This window comes from Gymnogyps californianus, unplaced genomic scaffold (genome assembly GCF_018139145.2).
Source record: "Gymnogyps californianus isolate 813 unplaced genomic scaffold, ASM1813914v2 HiC_scaffold_37, whole genome shotgun sequence".
NCBI classification, from domain to species: Eukaryota; Metazoa; Chordata; class Aves; order Accipitriformes; family Cathartidae; genus Gymnogyps; species Gymnogyps californianus.
In genome coordinates this window covers 658,897-677,230 of record NW_026114257.1, presented here as the reverse complement: position 1 = coordinate 677,230, position 18,334 = coordinate 658,897, and the positions used below count along the sequence as shown (strand labels likewise).

The 18,334-nt window shown below is 40.7% G+C and overlaps 1 protein-coding gene and 1 pseudogene across 1 annotated transcript in view; both read right to left on the bottom strand.

Annotated features, from left to right (window-relative positions):
- LOC127028624 (integrin alpha-1-like) overlaps nucleotides 1–17,525 on the bottom strand; it is a 92,418-nt gene extending 74,893 nt beyond the window's left edge. Inside the window, exon 1 of the mRNA XM_050914345.1 lies at nucleotides 17,475–17,525. Coding sequence (XP_050770302.1) covers nucleotides 17,475–17,502 — 28 coding nt within the window. The 5' untranslated portion in view covers nucleotides 17,503–17,525. The remainder of the gene's footprint in view (nucleotides 1–17,474) is intronic.
- Nucleotides 10,685–13,339, bottom strand: LOC127028625 (protein pelota homolog; annotated as a pseudogene).
- Nucleotides 17,526–18,334: the final 809 nt, after the last annotated feature.

The window sequence follows — 18,334 nt, the reverse complement described above, 5'->3', positions numbered from 1 at the left end:
CCTCCTGCCCCAGTCAGAGGGAAAGGGAGCCCCAGGCCCATGCCGCGTGGTGCACTCTGGTTCTTCCTGCGTGACCAGGGGGAGGACATGAGGAAGTGGGATGGTGAACCCACCTTTAAGCTGGAAGCCCATGTACGTTAACTGAGAGGGAAGACAGCTGTTAAGAAGGGGTCGCCCAAGAAGGCTGTCAGTGTAGTTGCTGTAGAGACACAAGAAGGCAATCGGCGATCTCCCAGACATAGAAGAACTGAAATCACCTCCCTTGATTCTGGTGAGGGGACTTCTGGTCTGGCACTGCAAGGGTCAGACAGTAAATACTCTGACGAGGAACAGGAATAGAGGGTCCCTGCCTTTGGCCAGGAGGAGGAAAGGGATGACCGGGTATACTGGACTGTGTGGATTCAATGGCCTGGCACATCAGACCCACAGAAGTATAAGGCTTTGGTAGACACTGGTGCACAGTGTACGCTGGTGCCATCAGGGTATAGGGGCACAGAACCCATCTGGATCTCTGGGGTGACAGGGGGATGCCAAGAATTGTCTGTATTGGAGGCTGAGGTGAGCTTAACAGGGGACAAGTGGGAAAAGCACCCCATTGTGACCGGCCCAGAGGCCCCTTGTATCCTTGGCATAGACTACCTCAGGAGAGGGTACTTCAAGGACCCAAAGGGGTAACCAATGGGCTTTTGGTGTAGCCACTGTGAACACAGAGAAGATCAAACAGCTATCTACCCTGCCTGGCCTCTCGGAAGATCCCTTCGGTTGTGGGATTGCTGCAAGTTGAAGAAGAGCAGGTGCCAATTGCTACCAGGACGGTAGCACCGATGGCAATATCGCACAAACCGAGACTCCCTGTCTCCCATGCATGAGCTGATTCATCAACTGGAGAGCCAAGGAGTGATCAGCAAGACTCACTCACCTTTTAATAGTCCCATATGGCCAGTGCAAAAGTCTGATGGAGGGTGGAGGTTAACAGTAGACCATTGTGGCCTGAACGAAGTGACGCCACCACTGAGTGCTGCTGTACCAGACATGTTAGAGCTCCAATATGAACTGCAGTCGAAGGCAGCCAAGTGGTATGCTACAATTGACATTGCCAATGCATTTTTCTCAATTCCTTTGGCAGCAGAATGCAGGCCACAGTTTGCTTTCACATGGAGAGGTGTCCAATACACCTGGAATCGACTGCCCCAGGGGTGGAAGCACAGCCCCACCATTTCTCATGGTCTAATCCAAACTGCACTGGAACAGGGTGATGCCCCTGAACATCTACAATACATCAATGACATCATCGTGTGGGGCAACAAGGCAGAAGAAGTGTTTCAGAAGGGAAAAGAAGTTACAGGGGAGTAGGAGTTGCAGCAAGAGAGAGGAGTGAGAAGATGTGAGAGGAACAACTCTGCAGACACCAAGGTCAGTGAAGAAGGAGGGGGAGGAGGTGCTCCAGGCGCCGGAGCAGAGAGAGATTCCCCTGCAGCCCGTGGTGAAGACCATGGTGAGGCAGGCTGTCCCCCTGCAGCCCATGGAGGTCCGTGGTGGAACAGATATCCACCTGCAGCCTGTGGAGGACCCCACGCCGGAGCAGGTGGATGCCCGAAGGACGCTGTGACCCTGTGGGAAGCCCGTGCTGGAGCAGGCTCCTAGCAGGACCTGTGGACCCATGGAGAGAGGAGCCAATGCTGGAGCAGGTTTGCTGGCAGGACTTGTGACCCTGCAGGGGACCCACGCTGGAGCAGTTCATGAAGAACTGCAGCCCATGGGAAGGACTCACATTGGAGAAGTTCGTGAAGGACTGTCTCCTGTGGGAGGGACCCCACACTGGAGCAGGGGAAGAGTGTGAGGAGTCCTCCCCCTGAGGAGGAAGGAGCAGCAGAAACAACGTGTGATGAACTGACCCAAACCCCCATTCCCTGTCCCCCTGCACCGCTCGGGGGGGGGGGGAGGTAGAAAGTTCAGGAGTAAAGTTAAGCCCGGGAAGAAGGGAGGGGTGGGGGGAAGGTGTTTATAAGATTTGGTTTTATTTCTCATTATCCTACTCTGATTTGCTTGGTAATAAATTAAATTAATTTTTCCCCAAGTCGAGTCTGTTTTGCCTGTGATGGTAATTGCTGAGTGATCTCCCTGTCCTTATCTCGACCCATGAGCCTTTTGTTTTATTTTCTCTCCCCTGTCCAGCTGAGGAGGGGGAGTGATAGAGCAGCTTTGGTGGGCACCTGGCATCCAGCCAGGGTCAACCCACCACAATATTAAAAGGGGGGGGGGGAAATCAACTTCCAAACTATAGTCAAGTTGTATGGAGAACATCTTTCCTAATATTTCTGATAATACAGCATCTATGATAGTTTTCAATGAAACACAACAGAACATTCCTTTTCTTTATCTAAGTCATCTTCTAGTAGATTAAGAGGGAACCGCTATGTTGCTCCAGGTTCTTATGTCATGGCTACATAAAAAAAGAATTCCATGTTTCCCCTGTTCACAATACTTACTGCCTTACTTCAACAGGGACTTGAAAACTCTTAAACTTTCAACTGTTTCTTAGCACAAAGACTTTTACATTATTTTTCAGACAAACTCATTATATAAATGCGCTGCTAACAGGTTCCAACAAAATGTAAATCAAAAGGATTTTTACAAAACTGAACTCCATTTAAACGGCACAGGGAAATGCTACAACAGCCTAAGACAGAAAACACTTTTACAAATGTAAGTATCCTAGTAAAGTTTAAGCCTTTTTTTTTTTATTTAATCATACTTGCAGTTTTCTGAGAGCAGAACTGGAGAGTAAGGGATGAAACCTACTATTGCTAAAAGTGAATTTTGAAAGGTTTAAAAATGCTTGACATTGAGCTTAAACTGAAAAAAATGAACCATCATCCAAATAATTCCTCTTTTCTATTGCTTATGTTAATTCTTTGCAATGAATCAATTGTATTGCCAATAATATTGGTCAAGATGTTGTTTTAAACTTCTATCAGTAACCAGAAAACATGACTACAGTGGGAATATAGTTGATAAGAGATTGCTATAGGCAGTAACGGAAAATAAGTCATGTATTTGTTGAAATACTGGAATTCCACCATGAATGGTCCCCAGCTGCTAGTGCTCTCACACCACGAGGTCAGATGGAAGTGCCTCTTCATCCCCAACTGTACAGCAGCGAAATGCCCACAGGGAACACCGGCACAGTGTAGCAGGCACTGCCTGTTTACACAGATCAGCTCTAACCTGCTTACTAGCAAAATCTTGAGCCTGTCTCAAGCACGCACCAGCATGGATAATCACAGTATCAGCTCTCTACCAAGACATACAGAGCTTTTCTGGTTTGAAACTGATTATTGTTCACTGGTGAAAGAGAAGATAATCCTCAGCCAGTCTGTTTCCTTACTCGTCTCTACCTACAAATTGTTACCTGTGATAAGAAATCTTTTCTTGCACTGAACAGTTTAAAGAATATGACTCAGTGATAACATACATTTTACATTTTTAACTGAGAAATCCAAGCAGACAAGAATGTGGGACTGCAAATGACCACAGTGGTCATTAAATCCAGTCTTCCATGAACATAAACAACCATAAAACAGCTGCCTAATCTAGAAGAGGCCACAAAACACACCATCAGATACACATCACAAAAGACACTGCACCCTAAGAAAAACTGAAGATCAGCAATACAAAGGTTTGTTCATTTGGACAAAAACCATCACAAGAACAACTGTTATTGCACTAGGCAATTCATAAACTGTTGCTACGCATATTTACTTAAGCAGCTTTACTCTTCTTACGGTCTAAGACAATCACAAGGACTTTTACAGGCTCGTCATTTTATATGTTAGTAGTTAATCTCCAGTCTACCTGTGAGGTGAACATAATTTACAGGCAATAGATAAAACCTAGCTTTCTGCTAAATGGATTCATGTACCAGTAGTTCAGGAAGTGGCATACAGTGTTCACCTGAGATAATCAGAAAACCCGATGAAGCCAAAATGCCAACTTCACACCTATATCTCTCAGCTGAAACAAGAATAAAAAAGATACCCCTCTAGAGTATGTTAGAAACTTATTCCCTGAAATATTAAAGTGTGACATCTTTGAAGTGGAATATACTCAAGATCTGTGCCTCTACCATTGTCATTTCACAGTGCAGTTTGGGAAATAAAGTAATTTAAAAAATTGCAGTAACAGTTTATGGGTATTTAATATTATTATTTTGTGTTATATTTTTATAGTCAAGATACTTTGTTTTTCAATTAAAAAGTTAATAAATTCTCCAAAAGCCAGTATATCACCATGAATTATCAATATTGAATAGCAACATATTGACAACTTAAGCATCATCAACCATATCTACTAATTTTTAAAGATTAAGACACTCAAGTACCAGTAAGAGCATGAACACCTCTTTTGCTGTACTGTTGGTATAGGGATTTTACTGGTAAGCCAGTTGAAAGCACTGCAGAATTAATCCCAGATCTTTTTACTGCAAATGTTCTTTTTTTATTGGTCAATAAGCAATTCAGGGAAATTTGGAACTAGCCATGAAGAGGTAAGAGGAAGGTTTATTTCCCCCCCAAAGTTAAAGCTGGACTCTAGAAGTAGAAAAACATCCTGGTTTTTAGATGCAGTTTAAGATAAAGCTTTCTACATGAATTACTGGCACTAATAACTTATCTTTCCCACCCACAGCACATGAAGTACACTCGTGATTTTAAGATATCTGTCTGGCCCAGTCCTGTTCAGAAAGTATTCTGGCATTACCAGGAGTTCCATAAAGAACCTGTTATTCCTCCTTTCAAACATCTGCATCAACTTCACAAAAGTACTATGGAAGCTTAACAGTGAGAAAATTTTATTTTCTTGTGTGGACGCCACTTTTCCAGGGTAAATTGAAGTTTGCAAAGCTAAGGTCAGTTTTGGTCATATTTAAGAGTGACTCAGTCCTCTGAAGTCAACGGGAGCTGTAAGTGTTAAAAAAGGACCTCCTAAAAATGCACAAAAGAACCTCATGCCACCAGCTTATGTCCCACAATACTCCTAGAACTTCTGTAAATACATGTTACCTTATCATAGATTTATCATCAGCTTTACGCAAGTAGCACCTTAACTACAGTTTCAGCAGCAGAGAGTGGCAATGGATCACTTTCAGCTTTTCCTTCCAGCCCAGCTACGAGGCAGCACAACAGTGCTGATGCTGCACTTTTTTTCCCCCCCTCATTCTTCTTTGGTCTATAGCTCTTTGGATACCGCAGTTGCCTTTGTCCAAGACAGACTTTTCTAAGCTGTGCCGAGATAAACAGAGGAACAACTCACAGCAGCTTGCTTCAGAATCGTTGGAGGAAGCATGCTTTCTAAAGGAAACACATTTAATGATCAATGACTTGAGTCTGATGCCTGTTTACAAATAAAATGCTCAAAAATTATTTTTTAATAAATCTTTAGAGCTCCTGGAGGACATCAAACTGACAGAGATTGAGAGGAAAGTACTCACTAAACCCATATCAGGTACCTAATCTAACCATCTTTGCATTGTCAGCTCAGACAGCTAATCACTGCCTGCTCACTCCATCCTGACATGAGGTCAGTATTGCAGAGCTATCTGGTGTATCTGTTGAGATGTGGTGCAAGTGTATGTACTAAGAATTAGACTGATGTAAACTAGGCAACACAATACTCCACTAAAATAACAACAGCAGTCGCTCTGCTTCTGTTCAGAGCATAGCGTACAGGATTGCTGAATTGATTCCTATCTATTGCTGGCAACTACATCATATTTTTCAGGGTAAACAAATTCCATATTAAAGTGACCTTTTGCTCTAATTATTCTGACTGGAAGGCTGTTCTAACATCTCATTTTTCCAGTAGTAGGAACTTTCTGCTTTCAAACATACATTTATTTCTTGCCAGTTCTTATGTCAAAATAAAAGTGTTTAAGCTAGAGAACAAAGTAGTTTTAAAAGTGTTCTAGAAGTAAAAGTGAAAACATTCCATTTCAAAATACTACTGTCTAAAGCCCTAAACATTTTTCAGTGACAATTTCAATACTCTCTCTCCCCCTCCCTTCCCCCCTCTCCAAGACTATTATAAATCTTTATAACCTATTTAGGTTAGACTTACAGTTGTCAGCATTAATTGTCAACATTAATTTCATTCTTTCTGAACACTTAATAGGACTTCTGTCTCATAACAGAAATAGCACATGACCATGCAAGTAGACTTGGATAAGACACATGCAGATGGTTTGCAATTGCTTAAGCAATCATAAATCTGTATTTACCAAGATCATAATGCTTGACTGTCTATTAATAGATTTTTTTAATAATTGATTTCTGAGGCTTTCAAGAGAAAAAGTCTAAAAACATCCCATTTGACTGACTTGATTTACTAGTCTGGTTATCTTAAAAAACAATGCTTTAGTTGAAACACAACATGAAACACTTAAAAGACAACAAACCTTTTAGCATGATTTTTTTTTTTTTTTTCTGGCTTTCTCTTACTGTTTCTTCTCACTAAGCTCCCCTTCAAAAAACTCTGGAAGGTTTGTTTCAATCAGCTTCTATTGATTTTTTTTTTTTTTTTAATGTCTGACTAGAAATTTTTCCTTAGCTTATCACACTGCCAACGCAACACATTAAGGTGTTTGTTTCACAAAGCACTTCTGTACTACTTTTGTAAAAGGAGGCGGCATTCAGACAGGTATGAAAGGAAAACAAAGACAGTCTTTTACAAGCCTCAGATACATCAATGACTCCATGTGAGACTTGTGTAGCAGGCCCATCAGAAATTATAGCAACTCCATAGTGACAGGATTAGCAAGGTCTCTTGAGCTCTCAGTATCTCAATTTCAAGTCTCAGTCTCAAGGCTCTAAAAGCAAGTTGTGGCCATTACAAGAGAAACACAGATACTGCAAAATCAGCTACTGCTATGTTATATCCCTCTTCTGTTCCCACCATCTGCAAAATCAAACCAAAACTGAGAAATGGTAAGTCCCAACAGCATCAAACCATTTATCATTCAATCACTTTGTAACAAGTTGCAGGCGTATATTTAACAAGAACTGAGAAGGGAAAGAATGACTCCCCGACCTGTATCATTCTCCACATTAGCATGGCTTGAAGAAACTTCTTTTTTGTTTAATAGTCATCAACCTAAACCACTTCAGCTGCACCTAGCTCTGCATTTTAAGAACTTCATTCCAAAATAAACATTTTAACTGTATCTTAAAAAAAAAAAACCACCCAAAAAGAAACCAACCCAACAAAAAACCCCACCCAAACCCAATAAAAGCAACTGGCATATCAGAGAGCAAGAAAAAAAATTCAAGTCTGAAGTTTTACCGTATCTAAGAAGAACGGAGATAAGCAGTTTTCTGAAGTCATTCCTTCATTTTTTTAAATTAATATATCCTGAAGGAATTCCAATTTTGGGTTATAAACAATGATTCCTAATTGTAGATCTTCTAATTGCAGTTTCACATTTTAAAAATTGCTTTCTTAGATCTTTTGTAGAAGAAATAGACCACACACTGCACAAATGTGGCTTCAGATAAAACAGCATAAACATTTTGAGAACATGTTTTTCCTGTAAAACTAGACATCTATTCCTTTATGAAACAGGCTTGTTTTCTTAAAAAAAAAAAAAGAATTAGAGATTAAAATCTCAGACAGAAGTAAAGTGGTCTGACTCAAAAAGATCACATGCACATGACTCCACCTTTTATCCCCACCTTGCCTTTACAAAACTGAGCACATTTTCTGCATGGATAATGCTGCTTCCAGAAAGAAATTAAAGATGCTCAAACTATAAATCAGTCAACTGAGAAGGTAGCTATAATATACCTTCACAGAAAAAGGTAAACCAAGGTCATCAGCTCAGAAGTTAAATTAAGTTTAAGGACTACTTAACCTTTGAAAAAACAGTAGCAAATGAAAATTACTTCAGACATTTACATGGCTTTAAAAACATCATGCTAGTTACATCACAAATTAAGCTGAAGAGCTATAGGTTCTTGTTACACAGGTGGTCACAAGATCATTTATTACCAGCATTTTACTCAGTGTACAATGGTGAAGACAGGAAGGAGGGAGATGACAAATTCCCTAGGTCAAATACTGCTAAGTGGTTTACAATTTTATAAACCATTTTTATCAATAAAAGTTTTATCTTTTATTTGGCTTTATAACTAGGATTATTTTTGTCTCTTGCTGGTGGTGACCTATGTTTTGCAAACTTGACCTGATAAATAACCACAAAAAGATTTGATATAATAACTGGATTTAAATGCCAAAGGTGACATAACTAACAAACTGGGGCCTGCTCCAAAGTATGAGTTTGCAAGAGAGGCTCTATGACCTAAATCAATGAATTTATTTGAATCTTTGAAGCTAACAGCACAGCAGGGTTCAGGATCAAGCCAATTTCATGATACTTTTTAAAGCTTTCTTCCTACCAAATGTAATAAATATTAAGAAGTCCTACAATGTATACTCATTTATTTTGAAAACTGAAAAACTGGAAGAGAAATCATGCTAAAAATTCACAAAATTATGTCAGAACCTAATCAGAAATTAAACTGAAATACTGTTTGAAATTACTAAATGCTTTATAGTGTAAGAGAACAATTTTCATATTGTGGACAGGTTTTAGTTCATGTATGTTTAGTTCCAAAGAAAAGACACAAAAATATTTTCCCATGGCTCTAGCACTTACTCATTTCATCTGCAGATAACATGCATATTCTGTGTTATCTATGGACAGACATTAAGGTCTGTGTTAAGCAAGTATCTTTGTCAATATGGACTTTTCAACTATTCAAATTCCTTTAAATGTAAGATACTACCATCCCTGAAACTTTGCCAGGCCAAGTATCTGCAACTACTGAACACCGCCTACTTTCAATACCAAGCCCTTAAGCTGTTTCCTTAAACAGGATGAATTTGTCTACATAGTAATTGCATATTTATTTTACTACAAAAATGCTTACTAAAAAAAAAAAATTCCCACCCTTCCATACTTTGGGGAACTAGATTTATATTTCTTTCAGAGACTTAATGTCATGATAGCTATAGCTGAGAAAAAAGAAAAATATTCATAAATTGTAAAGTCAGTGCAGAATTTTAATTCTAAGTGTAAATAATTCAAATAATCACTATGAATGTATTTTCTTACCAGATCTTTGCTGTTATACCTTAAAAAAACCCCACATAAGCAGCAAAACAGCTCCTTCTTTTCCTTGATGATCCACTACCACAAGCACAAAATATAGACTTGCAGAATTGTTATTGTAATCATCTTATAGTACGCAGCAAAAACTCTTCATAATTTCTTTTTTTAAAATGGAATAACTGGAATCAATTATTTGGTCTAATAAAATAGCAAACCATTCCACAGCCTAGGAACAGTTTGCCTTGTCTCTTAGTTTGCTGAGAATTAAACTAAGAATTTCCTGGTGTACTATAATTTTGAATATATCATTAGTGTACAATTGCAACAAATAGGCGTTACTTATAATGGAAATACTAATATACCAGCTTATCTTAAAGAAATTAGTGACTTTGTTTAGACATAATGAGCCTGTTTAAAGCAATAATTTGCTAAATATAAATAATATTTATTGAAGGTCAGATTCTTCTACCTGTTTCATATGTTCTTTACATTTAACTGCGTGTATAGCAGGAATCAGGGTGCTTTCTAGCTTTAAAAATCTGCCTAAGCTGATTATACAAGAAATTTGTCTTGCATCTACTATCATATTAGGGAGGAAATGGTTAATTTAAAGGGTCTGGTTTCTGAAAGACTGCTTCAAATGTTTCACAGAAATATTTAAGTGGTCAGTCATAACACCAAAAAACCCCTAACAGATCATGTTGATCCCACTCCTTTGCCACATCTCAGGTGAGAAGGGTGAGTTCCTAAGACAACCAAGCATAGTTTTGATAGGTCTTGCATGAAGAAGTTTACATTTGTTTTGTAATACTGTTTTCAAGCATTTAAACAGAAACAGACAGTCTGACAATTTTTTCCCCTCTTAGTTTATTATCTTTTCATACATGCCCGAGCAGCAATCCGCCCCTCCTGGCCAACTCCCCCCTGTTTATATACTAAGCATGACGTTCTATGGTATGGAATATCCCTTTGGCTAGTTCAGGTCAGCTGTCCTGACTATGCTCCCTCCCAGCTTCTTGTCCCATGCTCTGCCAGCAAGCAGGTGTAAACTGAAAAGTCCTTGACTTAGGATAAGCGCTACTTAGCGACAACTAAAACATCAGAGTGTTATCCACATTATTCTCACACTAAATCCAAAACACAGCACTGTACCAGCTACTAAGAAGAAAATTAACTCTATCCCAGCCAAAACCAAGACAACATTCCAAAACACTAAGCTGCCAGTCTGCCTTAACATGCAGAATGAGCAGCTTTGGGGAGTCAAATCAGTTTCTCGTACTGCTGGAAGTCCAGGGCATAACTTGAAAAAACAGTCAGCTCCAATTCACAGTATACCAATAATCATTACCATATAACAGATATCCATTAGTGTGCTGAGCAGAGCTATATACTGTAAGAAATATTATCAAAAACTTAAATTACATGTCATGGCACATCTGCGCACAGTATTTAGGAAGGGAGGGCCTTTAATGTCATTTCAACATGACTTGGAAAAGAAACCGTGGAACGAAGTCACCATTATCAATCCTCTTCAGAGCTAGATTCATCTTCCTGGTCAGAGAGCTCAGCAACAGGAGAGTGCAGAATGGCTATCACCCTTGTCAGCTGGCCAAGCTACTCTCCAGACACACGAAGGCTGGAGAAAGTGCGCACTGTGCCCACATTCTCCTGTATGCTATCTACCAATTTAACATATCGGGTGCGTGCAGCCACATACTGGTGCTGGAAAAGCTCATCACTGATCAGCAAGGTATTGAAGGCTATGGCTTCATTGGCTTTCTCCACATGTTTTAGACAATGAAAAGCCCAGTCAGGCTCATGCTGCAGCATTTTATAGGAGTCATCTAAGGCTTTGACCTCACCAGCTGCCTTAGTGTCAGAGAGACAACTAGTTACAGCTGAGTCAAAGGGCTTCCTTTAATGCATATTTATGTCCTGAGGAAGAGTGAATCTAGAGTAAAAAAAGGTCAAAGGTTTGGTTTTTTTTTTTAATAAAAAGGACTGTTTCCTTGATTAGCCAGTCACAAACAGCTTCCACTGTACATAATATTTATCTTGATAATTATTCAAGAAAGTTATCTCTTCCTTGAAACCTACATGATTCTTTTCTTAAAAGATCCTCTCTCCTGCAACCCAAAGCCTAGCCCAAATCCTTTAAACTGTATTTTAAGAAGTGCAGGAAAGATGTTTCTCTTATTCAATGACCACATTAAATACGCAAGCTGTTGTAGACGGTCCCCAAGGTAGTGCCACCTGAAACTACTAAGAAATTAAGACTTAAGCCTCTTCCTTTTAAAGCATTCAAGAAGAGGAAGACCTCTTAAGACTGCAAAAGCATCAAGTCTTGCACAACTGCATGGCTACTATGCTCACAAAGCTGTGAAGTACCTTTTACACTTATTATTGTCACTTTGCTATAAATGCAAAAGGAGGCTTCTTGATGCAATTTGACTCCTAAACTTTGTGACCATTAAGTACTGGGACACGCCGCCTCCCCCCCCCACTTTTGCAAGCATAGATTACAGGCCTGCTCCAATGCAAAAGTGATACAAGCATCCTTATGAAAAGGAAAACTTATTTTAGGCTTTGAGTTTGCCTATTTCAGTGAAAGGCAAAAACCCCCCACTCAATCAATGAGATGACTAAGGAACAGGAAAAAGTGTTATGGTCTGCATAATTTTGTACTAAATAGTTAAAGATTAACAGCAACATTAACTAACCTATACCACATCCAGGTACTTTTTTTCCTTCTTTAAAAAGCTTTAGAAAATTGTTATTAAACATGCACGCTATACAGTATGGCAGATTAACACTACAGTTAAACTAATTTCCAACTTGTACTTCACTCTTAATTGAAGATTAAATATGTACTTATAGGGAGTTTAAAATATTTAATACTTTCTCTACTCCACATTAAGGTATCCTAGGAAAGAACCATCCCTGTATCTTCATAACTACCTTATAATTTGAGAGGCGTGAGAATAATTTCCTTATTATACTCAGACAGAAATTTATTTTTTTCTAATAAGTGAATTATTTCCCATCACCCTTATAATTATTTTCTATTACCACAGACAGCTCTTAAGCATCTTTTTACCCACTCTGGAGACAGTTTAGCTCCTTACCCGTAGGAACTTGGACCTGTTCTCCAGCAGAAGCTTGTTGTCGGTCTTGACTGCCTACTGGAATATGTAGTCACAAAACTGCTCCTGCACAAAGCCTGAGCTAGCCACCAGTACACACTTCACCACCTCAAAGTTGACATACCACTGGATGGCTTGCACCACCTGCTCGTAAAACCTCTCCAGGGCCAGGTCGTGCTGAGTGCAGCTCCCTTTCCACTTGCAGGGGATGTTCACCTCCACCTTGGCACGGGTGAGGGTCACGCTGGGAGTGACCAGGCACTCCAGGCTGGGTCGCAGGCCTGCTCAATGCACTCCAGCACCAGGCTGTCCCACTGCTTCTTTGCCAGCGTGAACTGCCAGTTGGGCTCCAGCTTGATGGTGTGGTAGGCCCCCATCTTGACATACTCATTCTCCTGGACATTGGTGCCCTTGACCTGCAGCTGGCAGGCCTGTGAGTCAAAGTCGATGGCTTCAACATAGAGGCTGAGGGTGGTGCAGATGCTGCCCATGCTGCCCGTGGACGACTTGGTCTGCGCCTTGCAGCGGCCAGCAGGCCTACCCCAAGAGGCCTGGCGGCGGGACTCACACGCTCCCGCCAGCAGATGGCTTACCCCTAGGCTGCGGTGAATGGCCTATCCCAAACACCAGCCTGCCCCGGGCCCGCGGCGAAGCCTGAGCTCAACCTCAGGCACAGCAAGGTGGCTCCTCTGAGCACCCACAGCTGGCTCCTAGCCCTGTGTGCATGCATAACGCCCAACCACCCCCCAAGGCGCATATGCACAGTGCATCCTAAAAGGCACCAGCTGGATGCACACCTCCCCCTGCCTTTTCACCTCTGCGCCTGACACACATGCACACAGCCACTCCCTCCCCGCCAGTGCTGCATCAAGAGCCAGCGCATGCATGGGGTGGGGAAAGGGAGTGGTGGTGGTGTGCTATGCGCAGAAGTGGCGCCTAAGGGTGGGTGTTGTGTTTTGAAGAGCGGTACAAGTAATCTGCCACCTGCCATCTCCTCCCCACTGGCAGGGGAGATGTCACAAGCCAGGGCCATGCAGGGTCAGAGATCTCTGAAGGGAAACCTTCTGGGGGATACTAGGAGGCAGCTGCAATGCTCCTCTGTGCTGTGAAGCAGGAAAGGACTGCATAATTGGCGTACCCCCCTGCTACAGCCTCTCCGTGAATGAGGCGGGAGGGAGTTGGGGCGTGTGCTGGTCCTTCTCCTCTAGCTCTTTACAGAGACAATTCAAACTTCCAAAGGCTTCTAACACAGTCCCTCACATTTGGGAAAGAAAGAAAAAAAAAACCCAACCCAAAACAGGAACTAAGTAGTTGTGGAAGGTCACAGTTACAGATCAAGGAAGAGACAAGAAAAGTGAGTAGCCAGTTTTCTTGGTGTGATAAGTGAATGCCATGGTACCTCGGTGTCACAGACTGTTACAGAGTGAAATGAAAACCAGACCCAGGCAACATCAGAACCTGAACTGTTATTTTGACATCGCTCTTGAACTGAACTTCAGCTTAAAGTTTTTGGTTAAACTTGCAGTATCTTTTTTACACATCCTAGCTTCAGTTACTCTTCAGCCTATACTGAAACTTGATCTGCTTCCTGAATTTACCAGTTATTTCAGTCAGAATGAGACAGTTCCGAGAAGCTTCAGAGGCAGCTAAGCGCATTTCAAATGAAGTTTGATGTTGACAAATGTAAGTAATATGCATTGGAAAAACCTGTAAATTATCACTAAAACACAGATTAGTTCAATGATATTTGCACAGAAAAGGGACCTGAACAATAACTAGACAGCTCAATTTGCAGCCTAGACAAATTTAACAAACCAGAAATAATATAAAAAAGACAATGTCATTATGCAAATACTGTAGCTTATTTTGAAATGGTGTACAGCACTGAACACTCCATTTCAGAATGAATGTTGCAAATTTAGAAAGAATAAGGAAAAGAAATTGAAAAGAACAGAGAATAGAAAAAATGCTTGTATGAAGAAGGATTGAAAAGAATGCAAATATTTGAGAAAGTAGACAAACTAATGTGCCATAAGCGTATCAGGGCAACTGGAACAGATAAAGTAAGTTTGGAATATCTATACATTCAGTTTGATAACCAAAAAGCAGAGAACATCCTCTTAGAGATGAGAAAGTGGCAAACTTAGAATTGTTAAGAGGAAGTTTCTGATTTCTTTTAGTTGTTCCCCCTCCCCCCCCCCAAAAAAAAAAAAAAAAAAAAAGAGAGAGAAAAGAACTAAAACAGTGTGGATTGTGGAATTTGCTGACTTGGAAAGGCTTTGGAGTCAAGGATTTAATGAGATACAAGACTACTGTGAGCAAAAATCATCCCCTATCTCCCATTATGGTGTACATATATATTTCTCTCAAGTATCTATCACTAATTAGTTGTTGGGACAGGACACTGAACTCAGATTTGGCCCAGTAATGTGTGTTCAGCATTTCTAAGCTTGATACTGATGTAAAAACAACTTTATCAGATATTGCATAATAGGATTTATTTATGAGACCTCAGACTCCCTTCCTATGAGTACACATGCTTAACTGTTAGCATGAATAGTTTCACAGAAGGAAGCTGGACCACCCAAGGGAATATAACATAAGCACATGCATAACTGTTTAATTTGGGCTTGTACATACTCATAATTTCGTATTAATGTTTTGTGGCTTAGGCAGAGAGTGTACATTCAGCTTTTCTTTAGGAGTTCCTTTCACTTATCTATGTAAATGCTGTATGGGGAATTTATGGTGAATTTTCGATTCTTTTACATTCTTTTCGATTATAAAATTGCAAGGGTAGACCTCATGCTATTCTTTCAAGAAAAAATAGCTGCAGTGCATATTTACCTTCCACATTAATATCCATTTTATTTTTTATTCTTTTTCTCTGCTTGTTGGTTCCAGTCTATTTTTTTTTTTTTACAAGCAGCCTCACACCCCTAGAGATGCTATATATTTCAGATAAACGTTGCAAGTTGGCATCCAGTACCACCCAGTAGAAAATAAACATTCAGTTCATGCAAGCAGGTGACTTGCTGCATTAAAAAAAAAAAAAAACAAAAAAACAAACCACCTTATCTTATACTGAGGCCAGGTGAAGTAAACCTCAACCATCCCTCACAGGTGTTTATCCAAATTCATCAAAGCTTTCAGTGAAGGAGATTATTGGGGGGTGGGGTGGTGTGTGTTGTAGCCTGTTCTAGCTATTCATTACCTGAAGAGTAAGAAAACTCTTGTGAATATTCCCTAAGTTTTTTGCACAGCAAGTTTCATTGATTTTTCTCATGTCCTTTGTTGGACATGGAGAACCAACTATTCATCAGTCTCTATAAACCAACATATGCAATACAGAAAGCCATAAGTGCTCTCTCAAAACAAAGAAAACATTGACATTTGGAATATTCTCAGGTAATAATAATTTGGTAAAAATGTATATTTGAAATGCTCAACATTTTGCCCTTAGTTTTCTCTCTTCTAGAGAAACAAGTATAATTCATTCAGTCTTTCCTCATAGATCATATTTCTTCAACTCTTATAAGGCTTGTCACTTCTCTGCAGTCCTGACTGTTTGCATCTCTCAGACTTCCTGTACTCAGGATTCTCAGAGGCCTCATCAATACCAAGTTGAATTTAAAAAAAAAATTAAAATCAGTATAAATAGACAAACATACACCTCTATGCACCTCCTTTATTCTACATTGATTTTGACTGCTAGTGCATGCCAGATTATTTGCTTTTTTTTTCTTTTTATGAAAGAGGAGCACATAATAAATTTGTATTTTATTTTTTATTCTGCTGTAATTCTAAAACTCCTTGTCCTAATTTTTATTATATTTTGACTTGTTTATGTAGGACTATCTCTTATTTGAGACAATTTGAATCCCATTCCTGGTATCTGTAGTGCCTCCTCTTATTTCTAAGTGTATTCTATTTCACACCAACTTTTTTTAAAGAGAAAAAAAAACAACCAACAAAAACTAGTAAGCCCCTGACAGATTTGGATGGGACCCACCCTTGAGATGTCTTCCTAGCTGACAATAAACCTTTTTTGTCATTACTGGTGAATTATCTGTCAGTAGTACCAGTGGCAACTTTGCTACTCTGAAGGGAAGTTGTGGCACATTAAGTTGTTGCCACTTTACAAAGCCTCCTTCTGTAAAGGAACACAAAAGCATATTTTGGAGAATATCGTGTAATAAAAGTAATAAAGACATCTATGAAAAAGGGCTAAATATGACACACCTAAGTACTACATTCAGATTTTCATGTTTTCCTGTATCTGTTCTTTCTCACACAGTAAGCACAAAGCAAAGAGGGAAAAACCCTAGTCTTGCCTTTTCCCCACTTGCTGCTGCCTGCATTTTGACAATTCTTATGAAATTGATTTCCTCCTCTGTACTGCCACAGGTTCACCATGTGCTAGTGCTGGGGAGCTCAGTGTCAAAGTTCACAAGCACATGAATCTCAGCATTGCCTTAGCCTCTTTGATGCTTGTTGGATTTCCCCAAATTCAGATCCAAAACATTACTACAGCTTGACTAGCTAGGGGGAATTTTACTTGCTGTATTTGTTTTGCTAACCCCCTCCCCCAAAAAAACCCCACTCACCCCCCCCCAAGAAAACCCCCAAAACCAAAACAAACCCTCCCCCCAAAAAATCCCCAAGTAAGTCTCTAACAATAAATGAAACCCTAAAAGGAAATATTACATATTCCATCTCTGGATGAACTCATCTTTCTGAAGTTAGTTGGGTGCAGTTAACCGCTTCCTCACTTCCCCTTTTACCACTCAGAACATCTGAAAGCCAAAGGGAGGAAAATAGAAAAGCTACCCTAATTAAAAAAAAGTTGCCAGGTGCATCTGTTCTCTCAAGCTAGCTTCAATTATAGTATTTCTTCTCACCTATTCATCCTCATCTAGCAGCCCTCCCCCCTCCAGTTCTAAGATTGGTTTAGGGATTAAAGTTCCCAGAGAGAAACAAACCGAAGTCCCTCAAGAGCTCCTGCTGGAGGGCAGCTCCGGACAGGGCATTCCCGGAGCAGGTAGAGGGATCGGGGAGGGAGGACGCGGTCCTTCGGATGCCAGCCCCCAACAGCCTCACCCAACAGCAGGGGAACTGCTTTCGGGACCTCGGTCTTCAAAGCAAGAGAGAAAGTGAAGTTTCCTCACCTGTCAGCATCCAGTAGGAGGCAGCCATGCCTGGGCTCCTGTGAGCCCGGGAGCAGGAGCGGCAGGAGCGGTCCTGCCGCCTCGGCGCCCGGTGGTGCTGCACTGCGAGTAGAATTCAGTGCTCTATGCCTCTCGTCGCCTTACAGCCGAGTTAAGCATTTCCTGTTTACTATTCAGTCTTTACATTAGTTCATCGCATCAAGAATAATTTAGCTTCTTCCCCCTCAAGCCCCAAAGATCTCTAAGCTTTGGAAACACCCCCCATAAAGCTAGCCCAGTACTAAAAAATGCAAATAAAGCTAAATCTCCCCTCCCCCAGCTGCAACCTCTAGAGAGCTGAGCAGACCTTAAAGGGGCATCTACCCGCTCATAATTAATTAATTAATAGATGTATGCCACCGGCCACCCCCCTACTAGTAAGGCAGGAGAAAGCTGGGCATGCTTCATGCTCACCTCTCACCCTTCTCAGCAGAAACACATCGTTGAGGTACAGGGTGTGTTTGGCTAGTCAAGTTTAATTTCTCTTACATCACCCCTTAAAAACGCACTCTATGGCCAGTCATTTGCCTGCAGGAGGAAGCTAGCCACCCCCTCCCTATTCTCAGCGGCTCCGGGGATACAGTAACTCTTCTAACAGAGGATGATTTTTCTCAAGTCTTTGTGTCTCCCAGTGCTTTGCTGCGTAGAGGAAATACCAGATAACTGCCTTTGCCCTCATCTACCGAACATTTGCATGGCATCCCTTCCCTGCCCCCTGAGTGACTTCACTAATAAATCACTGAATAAATTGCAAAGGTAATAATCAGCCAGATTCAGGCCTGTGAGTAGTGATTTTCAGGGTTTGTTAAATGCTCAGTAAA